The sequence below is a fragment of the Rattus norvegicus genome, chromosome 5 (assembly GCF_036323735.1).
Source record: "Rattus norvegicus strain BN/NHsdMcwi chromosome 5, GRCr8, whole genome shotgun sequence".
NCBI classification, from domain to species: Eukaryota; Metazoa; Chordata; class Mammalia; order Rodentia; family Muridae; genus Rattus; species Rattus norvegicus.
Window position 1 is genome coordinate 118,699,310 of NC_086023.1, and position 17,086 is coordinate 118,716,395.

The window sequence follows — 17,086 nt, forward strand, 5'->3', positions numbered from 1 at the left end:
TGAATCCTCCCTAAGATGCCTTTAGTTGTTTTATCACAGCAACAAAAATTCTAAGACATAAATTGGTAATAGGAGTGGGGTATTGCTGTGGCAGCCCCTGTCATGTTTTGGGGAGGCTGTAGGCCGACTTTGGAACTTTGGTCTAGGAAAGCTGTTGAGTTCAGAACTCAGTTATTATTTCAAAGAGAATGTGGGAGGAGTGTAAGTGATGGAGGCCTGGCTTGTAAAGTTTTGGGGACTTTTTAGAGTCTCTTAAAGAACTTGGTGGGACCATTCAGTATTTTGAAGAATCCGTGGTTGTGGTCAGCTAGGGCTGAAGAATTAGCTGTGATTGAGGAGAGGCAGGCACCCATTGAGGCAAAATCTCTTGGGAAATGTTACCTTAGGATCAACACACAGAACCTGTGATGAGGAGGAGCCCAAGCCTGGCAGCCAAATTTGGTAATGTGTAAGAGTTTCTCAGCTTGCATTGATTTTGAAGGACATGGATAGAAGTCAGGAAAGGCCACTGATGAAGGTGCAGCCTCAAGAGCAGACCTCCAGGAGTGGAAGGGGTCATGGACAGCACATCTCCATAGCCACCACAGGGGCAAGTGAACTCCAACCAAATTCGCTTTTCAAAGATTCAAGATTCTTATTCCATTTCCTCCCCACTCCTGGGAAACCACTAGTTGTTTTTAGACACGGCTGAAAAAGGAGGGCAAAGAATGCTAATTGTCCTCTTTATTATTTTTCTAAGGGCATGTAGTCTCCCAGAATAAAATTATGATCTAAATATTGATACTGTAAACTGTACAGAAGACTAATTGCTGCAGATGGTCAGATCTCAAAGAAATGGAAAATTAGATTTGGTTAATCAGATGGAGTTTGATGGTATCTCTTACTCTGTTAGGACCAAAATGTGGCACTGTCGTGTGTTGCAGAGGACAACCTAAGACTGATTTATATTATAAACTCTAGCTTGTCTCCTGGCTCTGTCTTTCTTTGTCTCCTTAGGCAAGTCATGAAATAGGCAACTCGTCTTTTTAACAATTATTGTACGAAGGAACATGCAGGCGTATCCCATGGCACTTGTGTGGTCAGAGGACAGCTTTTGGAAATCAGATTTATCCTTCTACTGTGGGTTTCACAGTTGTTTGGCTTCATAGAAAGCACTTCTACCTACTGAACCATCGTGGCTGTTCTTCTCTTCCTCCTTTTTTGAGATCAAGACGGGCTGTGACTCATGATTCTCTCGACTAAGTCAAGTGCTAGCACGACAGGCACAACACCTATGTCTCAGTATGTGAAGGCACACCAGTCCGTTGAAGTTCTGGTAGTTCTCCTGCCCTGGCCTCCTTGGTGAGGGATTCTGGGTGTGCACCACTGTACCTGGTGTGACTCCTACCAACATAGCATTTCCACTGTCACCTTATTTCAAGTCACCATTCAGTCCTTGACTGTGAACCATCTCCTTAGTGGATCTTCTTGCTTGTGCCCTGAGGGAGGTCCAGTCTTTTCCATCACAAGGTGTTATAAGCACTGCTACCTCCTGGTTTGGAACTGGCACGTAGCCAGTTTAATCAGAGCTCTGAAAGGACAGAAGGGGTAATTGTGGGAAGGTACACAGGCAGGGAAGAGAGCCCCTTTGTCGGCCTCTAATAGCTGAGAATTCTAACCCATTTGCTGTAAGGCTTCCTACACAGTGATATTTGTACAAAGATATCTAATGCTAAAGTGACAGTGACCAGACAGAAGGCTGGAGACAGAGCTGAGTAGAGCCTTATTCCTTAGACATCACTGATAATCTTAAATGATCTGTTAGCTTTGTTATCCTGCCTCTTAGTATCTCTGGGTTATTCACCTGCTCTAACCCTGTCAGGAGCCTCCTAGAAACCATTGAACGATCTTATTTTAGGTTTCTCAGAAACCCTCTAAAAATAGAAACTTTGAAATAAATGACTATTGTTTAAAAAACAAAAAAAGCTGTGACTGTCCCTTGAGTTTGTACCCATACTTGAACAGGTCTCTCTGGGATTCTTAACCATGTTTCCATGTCTTCGCTTTCCTAATCCCTACATTAAAGTATCTTTAAACCCCAATTCTACTTCATAAACTGGCAAGTCTGAACATGAGTTTCCATAACTAGGCCATGGATCCCAGTTTGGACTGAGTGAAGGTCCCTTAATTGTTGATAGGAGCTCAGGCTGCTGGATGACCTGGGAGATGTGCCTCCTGCTTGTCCCCACAGACACCATTTCACTCCCATTCCTACCATCTTAGATTCCCTATTCTCCAAGCATCCAGTCCTCAAGCTCTCCCAACGTGCTATAAACACATGATGTGCATCTCTTCATCTCCCACAAATGGACCTTCCCTACCTCCCTTTAGAAGTGCACTTCCTGGAGCTGTTTGCTCAAATGTCAAGTCTTTCTACATTATCTTATCAAAACCACCGAACTGCAACCTTTCTTTAGTCTACCATTTAGACTATTTCAAATCACCAATTTAATTTTGGTCTCCTGTGGATTGTAAATCAGGGAGTACATTTCATTCACCTGTTATCCCTACCATCCTGAATACAATGCAACAGGGCACTAAACAGGGCAACACACACAGTGGACATTAAAAACAAAACAAGACCCCACTTGAACAGATTTGTACTGAGTTCTCATCAACTGCAGCACCGCACTGTGAGAGCATCTCACAAAAGATATAGCATACAGAACCAACCCCCCGAGCCAGGTGAAGCCGTGTGGCTGCCTGTGGGTCATTCGGTACCGGCTCGCGCCAGAACCCGTTGAAGCTCCAGTCGCGAGACCAGCCTGAGAACCAAAACCCTTGCGCAGCCTGCGGGAGAGGGTAGAAGGACCCGAGGCTCCGAGGCGTTCGGCTGTGCACTATTTAAGGCAGTGCTTATTCTTATCCGATAGCTTGGGACTGGATGGACCGTGGCTTCATCAGCAAACTGGACGCCCAGCAGGCGCCGAGCAGCTAGCAAGCCCGTCAGCCATTTTCCTAGCATCTTTGGCAACCCTTCCGGAGAGCGCACGCCAGGGGGAAAAAAAAAAAAAAGAAAGAAAGAGGCGGGCCTGCACAGGGGCCTCAGTCCAGAAGCCACACCCTGCAGAGTCGCCACCTCCCAATGCTAACAAAACGTAAAGCGGAACTCTTAACTGCCGGGCAGAGAAAGCGCGCACTGGAGCGCCAATGAGCTTGGAAAGAGCCGCTCCGGGACGCCGTATACCCACCCAAGATTGGCTGGGCTTCGCCCTTCTACTTTTTTTATTGGTCAGACTGTCTTCTTTGCCCGCTAATTGGCTTTTTGTATAGATACTTTTTGATTGGTTCTTCCTGGTGGAGCGGAGGAATGAGGTTTTGGAAATTGTTCATCCTGGATTGGTGCATTTGAGCACCTGAGGAAGGGGCCTGTCCTAGTCACTCCCTGTCCCATCTCCCGACCCGTAAGCTCCCTCCCCTTCAACTCGCGAGTACTAATGTTTAAAAAGAATTAAAAAAAAAAAAAAAAAAAAAGAGGGCGTGAGCGAGCCTCTTGCGCGCCAGCCCGGCCCCCTGCGCAGCGCGCGCCTCTGCGAGGACCCGCGCGAGCTGCCCTTGTCGCTGCCTGCGCTGTTTAAACTGCAGAACCCGTTAGGCCCGGGAGGAACTACCGTTCCAGCTGGTTCCGGAGCCGAGCGTGCCGGGGGCGAGGGGCGGTCGCGCGGTGGCTCGCGCCTTTCGCGCCTCTGCAACGTGGAGAGGAGAACCGGCACTTTCCGTGGACGCCACCTCCAGCCGCGACGCTGGCGCGGGCGGGGGTTCACTCGCGGGGGTCCTGAGACTGAGGAAAACGCGCCAAGTTCCCCTCGGCAGCTGAGCGGGGACCCTGCGGCTCCGGAGCGCCGCCACCGCTGTGCGCCCGTAGCCTTCCCGGCCGGGCTGCGCCGGGGATGTAGTGGGGCCGCAGCGGGCAGGACCGAGCGGCGGCCCGGCTCCCGCTCTGCGGACGAATGGTCACTCCCCCGCGGGAGGCGCCCACCAGCGATCCCTCTCCCGGGACGGCGGCGGAGCTCACCTGTCGCGCCCGCACTCTGCCCGGCTGGTCTCCCCGGCGGCGGCGCCGCGGACTCGCTCAGGGCCATGACCGGGTAAGGAGGGTTCCGGGCCCGCGGTTGCCCGGCAGGTGCTGACGGTGGGGAGGGCCCCTCAGGCTCCGGCTTCGCTGCGTGGGACTGCCGGCGTGCGCGGCGACCCCCGGGGTGGCTCACCTGGGACCCAAGTGCCCCTCTGCCCACGCCTTTGGTTACGGGAGAGGCTGGCGGGGAGAAGAGATGTTTGTGATCGCAGTGTCCTGGGTCGGGGCTTGCGAAATTTTACCGCGCATTTTCTTGACTTACAGTTTCTCCAGAAGTGTGTACGGCGCCACGTGTCTTAACGCAGCGCCCAAGAGCTTGTTTTTATTGTTTCACGTTTTTCTTGAAAAAAGTAGTTGAATCCTATCATTGTACACAGAGTTGAAAAGTAATGGGACTGGGGATTCACAGTGTCATTTGGTTAAGAGGCTTACGGTCAAGTTCATTGTGCGAAGCTTGGTTTATAGTTCTGGAGAGGCTTTTTTGACCGAAAGCTCTTACTTAGAAGGGACGCGGAGAGCATAAGATTGGACACCTGGGAAAGTGTCGCGCTCTTGGTAACCATCAGTACTGGCTGGCTGTTTAGAGGAACCCAGAGGGGATGGCTGTCTGAGATGACGGCCCCGCTATTTCAGCTGGCTGATGACTTTTTTCTCTCTCTCATTGGCTCCCAGGAAGAGACCCTTCCGGAGTCATTAATGCTTGGCCAAGTCTGACAGTTTTGCGAAGACTGATTTGTCATTCTTAATGGGACACTTCATCAAGAACATTAAGGGGCCAGGAGACAAAATTTAAGTTTCAGACAAGATGGAAAAATTTGCCAGTTGTCCAGTTTTTCCTGAGTTGGTTCCCAAAAATGGTTTCACTGTGCACTGTACATGAGCTCCTAGAGCTAAATGTTTAGGGTAGAATTTGAGTGAATTTGTGTGTACTTCAACTTACTACTCGGGTACTTGCATTTGAAACATGTTCATATTTTTGGAATATTGGGATATTTTTCTTCTCGATGTCCCAAGTAAAAATAGATTTCTATAAAGTATCACATGTATTGCTATATCCCTCCCCCCTCTTCCATTTTAAAGTTTTACCTTGAAACGGGTAGACAATTCTTTTTCAGCACCTTGTAGTTACAAAGCTTAGAAACAATTGGAGCTGGGTGTGGTGGACAGCAGGACTTTTAACACCAGCACCGGGGGAAGCTGGCAGGTAAATCTCTGAGTTCCAGGCCAGCCAGGGTCACACAGGGAGACCCTGTCTCAAAACAAAACACAATTGGAAAAAAAAATATATATATATATATGTATATAGTAATTTTTAGCACACATGAGCTGGAGCAAGTTTCCCTGACTCTGTTCCAGCATCGTGTGTGCGGTGTATTCACAGTGACTCCAAGTGGCCCTGTAAAGACTCTGTAGTCTCTGCTTCTACTTTGGTTCCTCATTCATTCCTCATTTTTACCATTGTCCAGTCACCATTTTTGTATTTAAAAAACAGAACTTTTTTAAACCTATATTTTTAAAACATTATTTGTGTTTATGGGTGTGCACAGGAAGTTCAGAGGCGTCCTTGAGAAGGTGAGTTCTTGGGATCTGGCTCAAGTTGTTAGGTTTAGCAGCAAGTGCCCTAACCCATTGGGCCATCTCACTGGCCCAGAGTTCTAGCTTCTTAAGTCTGTGATTTTTATGAATGGTTTTACTAAATGGGTATTTTGTGATACATCCCTTAATGCATGCAAATATACACACAACCACATACATGTATACACCCAGACTAAGGTAATAAGAATTTAGTAGCAATTTTAAAGAAAATTAGGCTGTGTGTGTGTACATGTATGTTCAATTTAAGCCAGTGGTTCTCCACCTGTGGGTTGAGGACCCCCAGGGGTATATCAAACAACCCTTTCACAGGGGGTTTCATATCAGATATCCAGCATATCAGATATTTACATTATGATTCATAATAGCAAAATTATAGTTATGAAGTAGCAACAATAATTTTATGACTGGGCATCACTACAACATGAGGAACTGTATTAAAGGGTCACGGCATCAGGAAGGTTGAAAGCCATTAATCTAAGTAATAAAGCCTAAGGGTCTATTATCAGGCATTAGGTTTTGAAATATGATGTCCTGACTTGTACCATTCTTTTGATAAACCTTTTCACAATTGCCAATCTTGTCACTTACATCTGATACCCCAAGACTAATGAAATCTTTTTTGTATGTGATTAACAGATTTAATTGGTGATTACAGCTTCCTTCAATAAGTTAATTCTCGTCAACTCCTTGCAATTTTGAAAGAAAATGCCTGGCGTCATACCTAGTGAAAGTAATGGGCTTTCAAGAGGCAGTCCATCCAAGAAGAACAGGCTGTCTTTGAAGTTTTTTCAGAAAAAGGAAACTAAAAGAGCCTTAGACTTCACTGATTCTCAAGAAGATGAAGAAAAAGCTTCTGAATATAGAGGATCTGAGATGTATGTATTTTATTTTAAATTATTTCTGTACTTTATTCTGAATCCATGAAAGAGCATTGCACTTGGGCTGATGATTCTGTGCTCACCTGACAGTTCACAGGTTTAAAGAAAGTGTACATGATTTGCATTTAGCCAGATGAGAATTAAAGTATATAATAGGAACTCAGTGGTGGTGGCTCCTGCCTTTCATCCCAGCACCTGGGAGACAGGCCCCAGCCTGGTCTACAGATTGAGTTCCAGGAGAGCCAGAGCTACACAGAGAAATCTTATCTTGGAAAAAAAGAATAAACCAAAAACAAAGTGTATAGTAGGAACAGGGTAAACACTGCTTGATATTTTTGCAGTGTAGTGTGTGTAAAACTTCCTGTTACACCCCAGAACTACTTCTATCTGCTAGAGATAGGACATTTGCCAATTTATTTTGAAATTAGATTTTAAAGATGATTTTTTTTAAATGCATGTAAATGCTTTAGTCATTAAGAAGAAAGGGAAGGAGGGAAGGAATGCACATGAAGTACAAGTGCATCCGGTCACAGGAGAGGATACAGAGCTAATTGTTTTTCTAGTCTAATCCCACATACCCCCTTTTTATGGTGTTTAAGTGCACAAAAATGTATTGATAGTAGATGTATAAAGCTCTAAGCGGAACTCCATGGCTTCAGAATGGCTGTCCTATAGGACTGGACAAGGGCTTGTTTGAGTGGCTACTTTAATCTAGCTGCATGATGTTTTTACTTGTGAATTCATTACAACAAAATGGTTTTTACATTAAAAGAGAATAAAAGTGAATATTCCAAATTGCCCTAGCTGGAGTCTGTGGTAGCTCTTTGTTCAGCAAATGGACAGTCTATTGGGTAACTAAAAGTGGATGTTGTCCCATGTGTGTTCACCAATAATTGTTCAGGGTTGGGTATATAGCTCAGTGGTCATCTGCCTATTGTAGAAATGTTAAGTTTAGGGAAGCAGTATTTCCACTTTAAGGTGCTACATCTTCATACTTTTTCTTCCCTCTATATTCACAGTGATCAAGTTGTTCCTGCTGCACAGTCCTCACCAGTAAGCTGTGAGAAGAGAGAAAACTTGTTACCGTTTGTGGGACTGAATAACCTTGGCAACACTTGTTATCTGAATAGTATTCTTCAGGTATTATGATGTAATGTTTAATGTTTTTGAAAGTTCTAGATTATTAAATGACTTTGTCCATACTTTGTTATAAACTGTAAATCAACCAGAATAGACCATGATAATACTCAAAGATTACTGGTACTATGTCAACTTAAAAACTTTCATTATTTTGTTAGTTTTTGTCCTGTTAATCTTAATCTGACTAATAATGTATAGGTTCAGAGCTAAGTGCTGCTGAGCGATCAATGGGTTACTACTGGTGAGGTAGAGGGTTTGAAGAGGGTCTTAGTGTCAGTTTTAGGTAATAACATTAAATGTGCCCTACAGAAGGCATTAGTGATTTTAGGTGTGTTGTTTGCACAGTACTAAAACAACATCCTTTCTGTAGGTGTTGTACTTTTGTCCTGGCTTCAAGGCTGGAGTGAAGCACTTATTTAATATTATTTCAAGGAAGAAAGAAGCTCTGAAGGATGACTCTATTCAGAAGGATAAGGTAAAAAGATGATGATTTAAGAAACAAAATCAGCTAGAGAGAGGCCACAGTGAAGCACACATTTAATCCCAGCACTTGGGAGGCAGCTAAGCCTGGTTTGTCTCCATAGTGATTTCTTGGCTAGATAGGACCACACATTGAAACCCTGTCTCGACAACTCCCACACCCCCACACACATGCAACAACAAATTAATGGGAGGGATTATGTTTAACTGTTAAATAAAAAAGTGATAGAGACTCAGGATTGTTCAGGACAATGGTGACAGATTATTTCTGTTAAGTTTTTCAGAACTGTATATTGTCCAGATTATTCATAGCCTGGTATAGTGTTTCATGCATTGCTAATTAGACTTGTCACTTGCCCCTCATAATCACAAGTGTCTCACTTGAGTACCAGGTTATTATCCACTCTATGGTAATTGACATTAATGGTTTTTGGAGACTGAATTTATGGTCTTACATATGCAAGTGAAACTACCACTGAGTCATACCCCCAGCCTTAATTGCAAGTAAATAAGTTAAAAGAAAACTGATTAGAAAATCACTGTCTATGAAGAAAGCAACTAAGAAAAAAACTGAAGGGAAAAAGTTGACTTGCATGATTAATAGAATTTTTGCTGTACTGAAATTTAATTTAGAAAAGCTATATTGTTCAGTGAGACCAAGAAGGAAAGAAGCACTTATTTAATGTTTATAAATTAAATTGTGGTTTTTTTTCTTGATAGGGAAGCTGCAAAGAAGATCCTTTGGCAAGTTATGAGCTTATATGCAGTTTACAGTCCTTAATAATCTCAGTTGAACAGCTTCAAGCTAGTTTTCTCTTAAATCCAGAAAAATATACAGATGAACTTGCGACACAGCCAAGGCGACTGCTTAACACCCTGAGGTATAGGCTCTAACACAGCTTTGCGATCCGTTATCTGTTTGCTCCTGTCTTCAGAAGGGAGGGATGTATGAACAGACAGGAGTAAAGGAAAAGACAGCTGAAGTTCAGCCACAGCCTTTTACACCCCAGGCTTTCAGAACTGGTTATTAAAATTAAAAATTAAAATCTAAATTAATTAGATTCATATTTATATTAGCCTATTTATATTCTATACTCATAGTCTTCCTAAATTTTCTGTCAAAAGACTTATGTTTGATTAGAATACTGGCCTATATGTAGATGATATGTAGTTTTACTTATATTCTATACGGCACTCTTTAAAAAAGAAAATACAGGTACATGGGCTTCGCACCAAATCAGTCTCTGGCGGTAAATACATATTAATGTATTTACTCATTTTTATGATACTGAGGCTTGAACTCCCAGACTTGTTAATGCTAGGGCTCCAAGTGTTTTTCTGAATAAACATGAGTGTAAGACACAAAAGAAATCAAAAGTTAAATTAGTTAAAGCCTACCACTGAGATTCTTTTCAAGTTATATAGGCTGGGGAAAATAACAACAAACCAGGGCTCCACAGGACAACCTAAAGGAAGTGAGTGTGATCTTGAAGGGGACTTGGGGAAGTTTGAAATGGTTACCACTTCAGTACCCCATAGACCAGGAATCCCTAAACACACATAGTCCTAAGGAATTTCAGATCACAGCTTGTAGATCTGTGTACAAAATGTACCATGCATAAAGACTGCAGGTTCCAAATACTTGTATGTGCTTAAAAATACAAACACACACACAAACATGCACACACGCACACACACAGGAGCCCTTGTGAATGTGTGCATGCACACCCACATAAATAATATTGAATTTTTGTGAAGTCTTAAAAGAAAGTCTTTTAATTCAGTTTTTTAGTAGATGTAGACACATTTATTTACCTTTTATAAGAGACATTATAAAAAAGTGACCGAGAGCTGGTTTTCAGCCCTCATTTTGCATCTTAACTAGCTTTATGACCCTGTTAGCAAGTAATTTAACCTTGTGACATCTGTGAATAGTTTGTGGAAATAAACACTAACTGCTAGAGAAGAACACAGCAAGTTCTGGTGTGTAGTGAAACACTGCCAGCATTAGTTACAGTATGTAGAAGGGGTTACAAGAGGGTGTAACACCATAAATAATGGGGAATTTGTTTTTACTTTCAACTGTAAATTTAGGTAAGGTTTCAAATTAGTAGAATGCTTCTGGTTATTTAAAAATAGTTTTTTTCTTTGGTGTTACTAAACAAAACTAGAATTAACTAAAATGAGCCTTTTTATTCATAGGGAACTCAACCCTATGTATGAAGGCTATCTCCAGCACGATGCACAGGAAGTGCTACAGTGTATTCTGGGAAACATTCAAGAAACATGCCAACTCCTAAAAAAAGAAGAAATAAAAAACTTGACTGAATTTTCCAGCAAGGTTGAAGAAAAATCTCTTCAGAAAGAGGAGACAGGTGGGATTAGCAGCACAGAGACTGACAGTACGAGGAATCTGGACGACCTCAAAGAACAACTCCCAAAAGGGAACTGGAAAAGAAAGAGTGACGGAGAATCGGGGAACATGAAGAAAAAGGTTAAACTGTCCAGGGAATCCCAGCCATTGGAAGAAAACCAGAGACAAACCAGATCGAAAAGAAAAGCTACCGGAGACACACTAGAGGCTTCTCCTAAAATCATCCCCAAGTGTGTTTCTGAAAATGAGAGTGCAAAGCCCTCACAGAAGAAATCCAAAGTTAAAATAAATTGGTTAAAGCCGGCCACTAAGCAGCCCAGCATTCTTTCCAAGTTCTGTAGTCTTGGGAAAATAACAACCAACCAGCGCTCCAAAGGGCAACCTAAAGTAAACGAGGGTGACCTTGAGGAGGATTTGGAGAAGGATGGACGCGACAACACAGTTAATGGTAGTGGACCCGCATCTCCAGGAAGTAGCGTCACACCTGTGGACAGTAGTGAAGCTAAGTCCATAAACAAAGGTCAGTGCTGTTACCAGGTTGACTGGTGAGGGTGTTAGTTAGAGAAATAGACAGGATTTAAGATTTTTGTTTTGAGAAGGTGATTTTCCATTGGCTGTCACTGTAGTGTGTACAGCATTGCACTGAGTTTATGGACATTCATCATGCAGGGCAATATTTCTCATGGGAAAGCTGGGCTTTCTCTGCCTTTTATCTGTGCAGCATGACATGAAGTCAAGGGAAACTGAGTTCAGTGGACCTTAGACCTGAGGTATAACTGCTTTGCTTGGTTGTTCACACATGTATTAATCTATAGTTAATGTGGTTGATGGCTGTTCTAAAAGTTTTGTTTCCCTGGGGCAGTTTTATAAGGACATGTCTTTGGAAGCAAGTTAAAGACACAGCTAATTTTACTGTTCTAAAGATAGTAGTTCATATTTGAAAAAATCTTTGGTAGGAACTTTACATTTCACGTATAAAGCCCTGCTTACTAAGATATGGAAATATTCAATGGGAAATTGATGAATTGGGTTATACTGAAAAGCAGATCTGTATAAACATTTTGCCATTTTCATTTTAGGTGCAGAGCAGATTGGTTTTGAACTAGTAGAGAAATTGTTTCAAGGTCAGCTAGTACTGAGGACTCGTTGTTTGGAATGTGAAAGCTTAACAGAAAGAAGAGAAGACTTTCAGGATATTAGTGTCCCGGTACAAGAAGATGAACTTTCTAAAGTCGAGGAGAGCTCTGAGAGTAAGCAGATGGGGCGGACCTGTGCAGTCTGTTGGGTAGTTAGCATGGCCTTCCTGTTCTCTCAGTACCACTGTTAATTCTACTTATGAAATTGTAATGGAAAAATGAAATACTTCATTAACTGAAGTCATTTCAAATTACTACTTGAGCTACTACTGTTGTGTTCAATGTAAATCATAAAAAGTATAGAAATGTCCTGAGGAACCATGAGACTGGCAACTGGCTTGCGACTGGACTATTTGACTTTTGGTGTCTGTCTGTCTCTGTCTCTATGTGTGTGTGGTGTGTGTGTACTTTGGCTAATACTAAGTATTTAGATGTTGGGGATCAAATGACTATTTGAAACTGAACAATATTCAAACCTGGTTTAAGTGTTTAGTATCTGAAAGATATTTATGAGTGAACAATTCTGTTTTACAGTTTCTCCAGAGCCAAAAACAGAAATGAAGACCCTGAGATGGGCAATTTCACAGTTTGCTTCAGTGGAGAGAATTGTAGGAGAGGATAAATATTTCTGTGAAAATTGCCATCATTATACGGAAGCAGAGCGAAGTCTCTTGTTTGATAAAATGCCTGAAGTTATCACTATTCATCTGAAGTGCTTTGCTGCTAGTGGCTTGGAGTGAGTATTGTGAATAAACCGAGGGAGACAGTGGCTTTGTTTACAGTGCTGTGCCAAGTGAAGTCATTTGTGAGGACCAACTCTGCTCTTAGTAAGCAGGTTCTTTGGGCATAAATTCATAAAATGCTCTTTTGGGTCTGGTGATAGAGCTCAGTGTGCTTGTCTAGTGAAGATCAGGGTGTGGGTTTGAACTGTAGCACCAAGAAGACAGTACAGTTCCCCCATGTCTCCCCACATTCTGTAGCTCTAGTAGGCTTCTGCTTCAGAGGTGCTCACTCAAGTGGAGTAATCTTCTCTTTCTTTTATTTCCAAGACAGAAGTTTCTCTGTGTAGACCAGGCTGACCTTGAACTCAAAGATTCACTTGCCTCTGCCTCCTAAGTGCTGGAATTCCTTCCTTCCTTCCTTCTCTTAGATAGTGTTTCACTGTTGTAGACATAGGTGGCCTCCTGTCTCAGACTCAAGCTAGGATTACAGATGTGAGCCACCATGCCTGACGTTGGGGAATGGGGTGTGGAAAAGTAAGATTTTCAGTTTTAAGGAAAGTTAGCAACTCATCTCTGAAAACTGGGGAAATTTTAAGAGTTGAGAACTTACCCAGAAGCTCTTAAAAATAGATATAAAAATGGCTGTTTTGAATAATCTGTCTTTTCTGACGTGTATACTTAATAGTTTATTCACTTGTTTGAAATTACCAGGAGAGCCTCCTCATATTTCTCACACATTGTCATCAAAGTGATGTATGGTCTTTTCTTTAGACATTTTAATATATTATTTAGACCAAAAATAAAGTAGCGTATACAGGATTTTGGCTTCAAATGTTTGGTCTTTTAAAAATTCTAATTTCCTAGCGTACAAATCTAATAAAAGGATAAAGAAAATATACTTTCCACAGAAACACCCAAACATCAGTTAATTTTTTTTTTTTTTTTTTAATTTAAAAAGAGTGCCTCACTAACCCTAGATGGCCTTGAACTCAAGAGATCACCTACCTCTGCCTCTCAAGTGCCAGGATAAAATGTGGTCACGGTTATACCTAAGTTCTAATATTTTTGGTATGCATTGTTCTCAAAATTGAAGTCTTACTCTGCTTTTGTTCATAACTGAACATTAACGACTTAGTACTTGGCTTCACACTGTGTGTAGACATTTATATTTCAAACAGAATTACAGGAAACCTTTTTTTCCTTCCAAAGGTTTGATTGTTATGGTGGTGGACTTTCCAAGATCAACACTCCTTTATTGACACCTCTTAAACTGTCACTAGAAGAATGGAGCACAAAGCCGACTAATGACAGCTATGGATTATTTGCTGTTGTGATGCACAGTGGCATTACTATTAGTAGTGGGCACTATACTGCATCTGTTAAAGTCACTGACCTTAACAGTCTAGAACTAGATAAGGGCAATTTTGTGGTTGACCAGATGTGTGAGATAGGTAAGCCAGAGCCACTGAATGAGGAGGAAGCAAGGGGGACGGCTGAAAATTATGACGACGAAGTATCAATTAGAGTTGGTGGTAATGCCCAGCCAAGTAAAGTTTTGAACAAAAAAAATGTAGAAGGTATTGGACTTCTTGGAGGACAGAAGAGCAAAGCAGATTATGAGCTGTGCAGCAAAGCATCTAATCCTGAGAAAGTTGTCGGGACACCATTCACTGACAGTAGAAATTCTGAAACTAATGATACTAACGGGACCCAGGAATCTGACAGGAGCAAGGAGTCCAGTGACCAAACAGGCATTAACGTGAGTGGACTGGAGAACAAAATTTCCTATGTAGTGCAAAGCTTAAAGGAGTACGAGGGGAAGTGGTTGCTCTTTGATGACTCTGAAGTAAAAGTTACAGAAGAGAAAGACTTTCTGAATTCTCTTTCCCCTTCTACATCTCCTACATCTACTCCCTACTTGCTATTTTATAAAAAACTATAGTGAGTGTATTTTCCTTGTAAATATTAAACAGCCCTGGACAGACGTTGGTAAAGTTGATAACATCTAAGAGTCTTTAGTTATCTTTTGAAGCTATTGGATATTATTGGTCTCTCTAGGCTTTTATATAAATAGTGAGATTTTAAATACTGAAAACCATGTTAATTTTTAGAATCATATTCCTTAGTAGAGACTAGTGATGGATAAGCTGGGAACAAACTTGTGTAGATACTAAATGATCCAAAATGGAAGCTTGAAACAGTTCACACTTTTGGATTTACATGATCTTTTGTTTGCTTTTTAAAATAAAGTGCTTGTATTTGTATTCTCCATATTTTGGAGTAATTATCTATCTACTTGATGTTTATAGGTCTGGCTTTTCACCCAAGAAACAATCTCATTCAGTACATACATTTAGCTTTATAATCGTCATGAAACCAAATCTTTGGGCTGTATCAGAGGCACAACGTCTAGAATATGTATAGTCACAATGGTGTATATTTTGTGCCTTGAATAACTTTGGAAAGTGTCTCAGAAAACCTGGCCATCCCCTCTACCTTCATAAGAATTTTATATGTATTTATGAGGATGACTACTCTAGTCAGTCTTTTTGGCATGACTAATTGGTATCTCTTCATACTCATTCTGCATGATCTGTACATAGTACATCAACTTAGAGGTGTGACCTTTAACTTTTTTTAAAAAACTGTGAGGTCAATAAAAATTTAAACTGTTTAACAACCATGTATACAAATGTGTGATTTTTTTTTAAGTGTATTTTTATCAAAGTGCAGTTCTTAATGTGTGTGTACAAGAGAGTAATCAAGCATAAATTACCTTTAATACTCAGCAATGGAGCAGAGATGAAAATCATCCTTACTTAGTTTTAGGCCATTTGTTTTAGGACTTATAAAGGACACTCACCTGAATGCATGGTACTGGAGGAACGTTCCATTTCGGTGGGAAGATTGCTTATAACATTATCCTCACGGATGGTGCAGTGGGAATTAGATGCGTCTTTGTGCCTTCCCTTTAGAATCATTGATAGAACTTTTTAAAAATAATCATTCTGTGCTATCAGAGCTAAAGAGATTCTTGAGGCAAGAAAGGTTGTGTTTGAAGAAAACATTGTCAGGAAGTATAACAAAATGGAGTGAGAAATCTCTATTGCGACTCATGAGAAAATAACCTGTATTTCATGACTAAATCACACATCACTCTTAAAAGGCCTTCATACTATCACCGAGATGTCAAACAGTTCAGGTAACCACATGAGAAGTGACAGGTGTTTTCTCCCTAATGGTTACCTCCTTTGCCACCCCATATCCCCCAGAGGGTTGAAAGAACGCCAATTCAAGCAATTAGAGGTCAGAAGTGACCAGTATCATTGTTGCTGTTCTGTAAGCCACAGTATCACAAAAAAGTTGCAAACATTTCAGAGACCATGGATATTTATATGGGGAAATTGTTCCAGGAGTGGAAGACATTCATTTTTTTTTTCTGTGTACCTTTTTCATACTGAAGTTAATTATTTGATGATAGCAACTAATTTATGTCATTTGTAAAACCATGTGACTTCTCATTTAATTACTAGATTAAAATCAATGAACCCCAGCTTGGTGTTATCTTTAGTGATATCAAGAAGCCTTAAAGCAAATTTCTAGTTAATGGTTCAGTCAGTAAACGCTTGATAAGATTAATTTGAGGCACAGAAATCAGTTCAAACTGTTGGTTCATGAAGTTATACTAATAAAGTAACTCATAAAGATCAAAGTGTTGTCACTAGCATGTGCTGGTATTAGATTTCTGCTATCTAACCACTTACAGGAACGTTTTATTAAATACTGTTTTTGGCAATTCGTAACAGGTCTTGTTGTGGTAGGTTATCTGCACCATTGCCTAATTTGGGGCTGTTTGATGCCAGTTTAGAACCAGTTTTTGAACAATTTGTTTTTTTTTTTCCTGTTGTTTATAAAGAAATTAAAATCCCACTCGTTAAAATTAGTGTAAACATTCACATATTTAATAGTACCTTTAAAATAAGCATTACTACATTTAAAATGGTTCAAAAATGAATGAATCTATAAATGGTAATATAAATTAAAAAATAAGAACTTAAAAGTAAATAAATTTAACATTAGCTATGGTATAAATAATTGTAAATGTGTACTGTACCTTTGAATCATTAAAACTTTTTGTTTCTAAGATGACACCATGTTACCAGAAGGTTAGAAACCACAGCCACAAGCCTCACATGTAATGGCCTGCATCTGGGAGCACATTCTTGGAGTAAATCAATGCTATTGCTTCCAGAATGACATCCAAGTCCTACTTTTCAATAGATCTTGCACTCGGTGTTGAATACATGGCTCTTTGCAGATGAATAGAACACATCTGTGTATGTTAGAGCTCCATTTTCCGAAGGCTCATTCGGCTGAAGGAATCCCTGAGGGAGAGAAGATAATCCAGTCAAGAACAGCTTGGGGAAATCCCTGAGGAAAAGAAGATAATATAGTCAAGAACAGCTTGGGGCTTTGCAGAAAACCTTTTAGGGTTTGTTTTGTGTTCCCTGCCTTCTTACATACGTTGTCATATTCTGGCTTCAGATTTATCTATAGATTAGAGGTATGTGATAGCAGCCACTTTACCAGGTCAATGATTATTTGTTCTTTAACTGCCATGGGAGAGATCTCGAGTATTCAAGATT

The 17,086-nt window shown here is 41.0% G+C and overlaps 2 protein-coding genes across 10 annotated transcripts in view; one reads left to right on the forward strand and one right to left on the reverse strand.

The window, feature by feature from the left end:
- Nucleotides 1–3,746: 3,746 nt before the first annotated feature.
- Nucleotides 3,747–15,117, forward strand: Usp1 (ubiquitin specific peptidase 1). The gene is made up of 9 exons (NM_001015015.1): nucleotides 3,747–4,127; nucleotides 6,347–6,585; nucleotides 7,608–7,728; nucleotides 8,099–8,203; nucleotides 8,929–9,089; nucleotides 10,411–11,102; nucleotides 11,662–11,832; nucleotides 12,253–12,454; nucleotides 13,650–15,117. Exons 2-9 carry the CDS (start codon nucleotides 6,416–6,418, stop codon nucleotides 14,380–14,382), a joined length of 2,355 nt encoding a protein of 784 aa, NP_001015015.1. The 5' UTR covers nucleotides 3,747–4,127; nucleotides 6,347–6,415; the 3' UTR covers nucleotides 14,383–15,117.
- Nucleotides 15,118–15,553: 436 nt separating this feature from the next.
- The window catches only part of Dock7 (dedicator of cytokinesis 7), a 183,500-nt gene continuing 181,967 nt past the window's right edge, over nucleotides 15,554–17,086 (reverse strand). For 7 of the 9 annotated variants that reach the window (XM_063287647.1, XM_063287651.1, XM_063287646.1 and 4 more), the window contains one exon: nucleotides 16,381–16,825. In XM_063287647.1, coding sequence (XP_063143717.1) covers nucleotides 16,783–16,825 — 43 coding nt within the window. In that variant the 3' untranslated portion in view covers nucleotides 16,381–16,782. Of the gene's footprint in view, nucleotides 16,826–17,086 lie in introns of all 9 variants that reach the window. The other 2 variants (NM_001415886.1, NM_001415885.1) reach the window with 1 other exon arrangement.

Excerpts from the sequence above, each read along its gene's own strand:
- Usp1 (NM_001015015.1), top strand. The coding sequence starts at position 6,416 with ATGCCTGGCGTCATACCTAGTGAAAGTAATGGGCTTTCAAGAGGCAGT. Across the intron at positions 6,586-7,607 it reads GAATATAGAGGATCTGAGAT|TGATCAAGTTGTTCCTGCTG; the intron begins GTATGTATTTTA and ends CTATATTCACAG. Across the intron at positions 8,204-8,928 it reads ACTCTATTCAGAAGGATAAG|GGAAGCTGCAAAGAAGATCC; the intron begins GTAAAAAGATGA and ends TTTTCTTGATAG.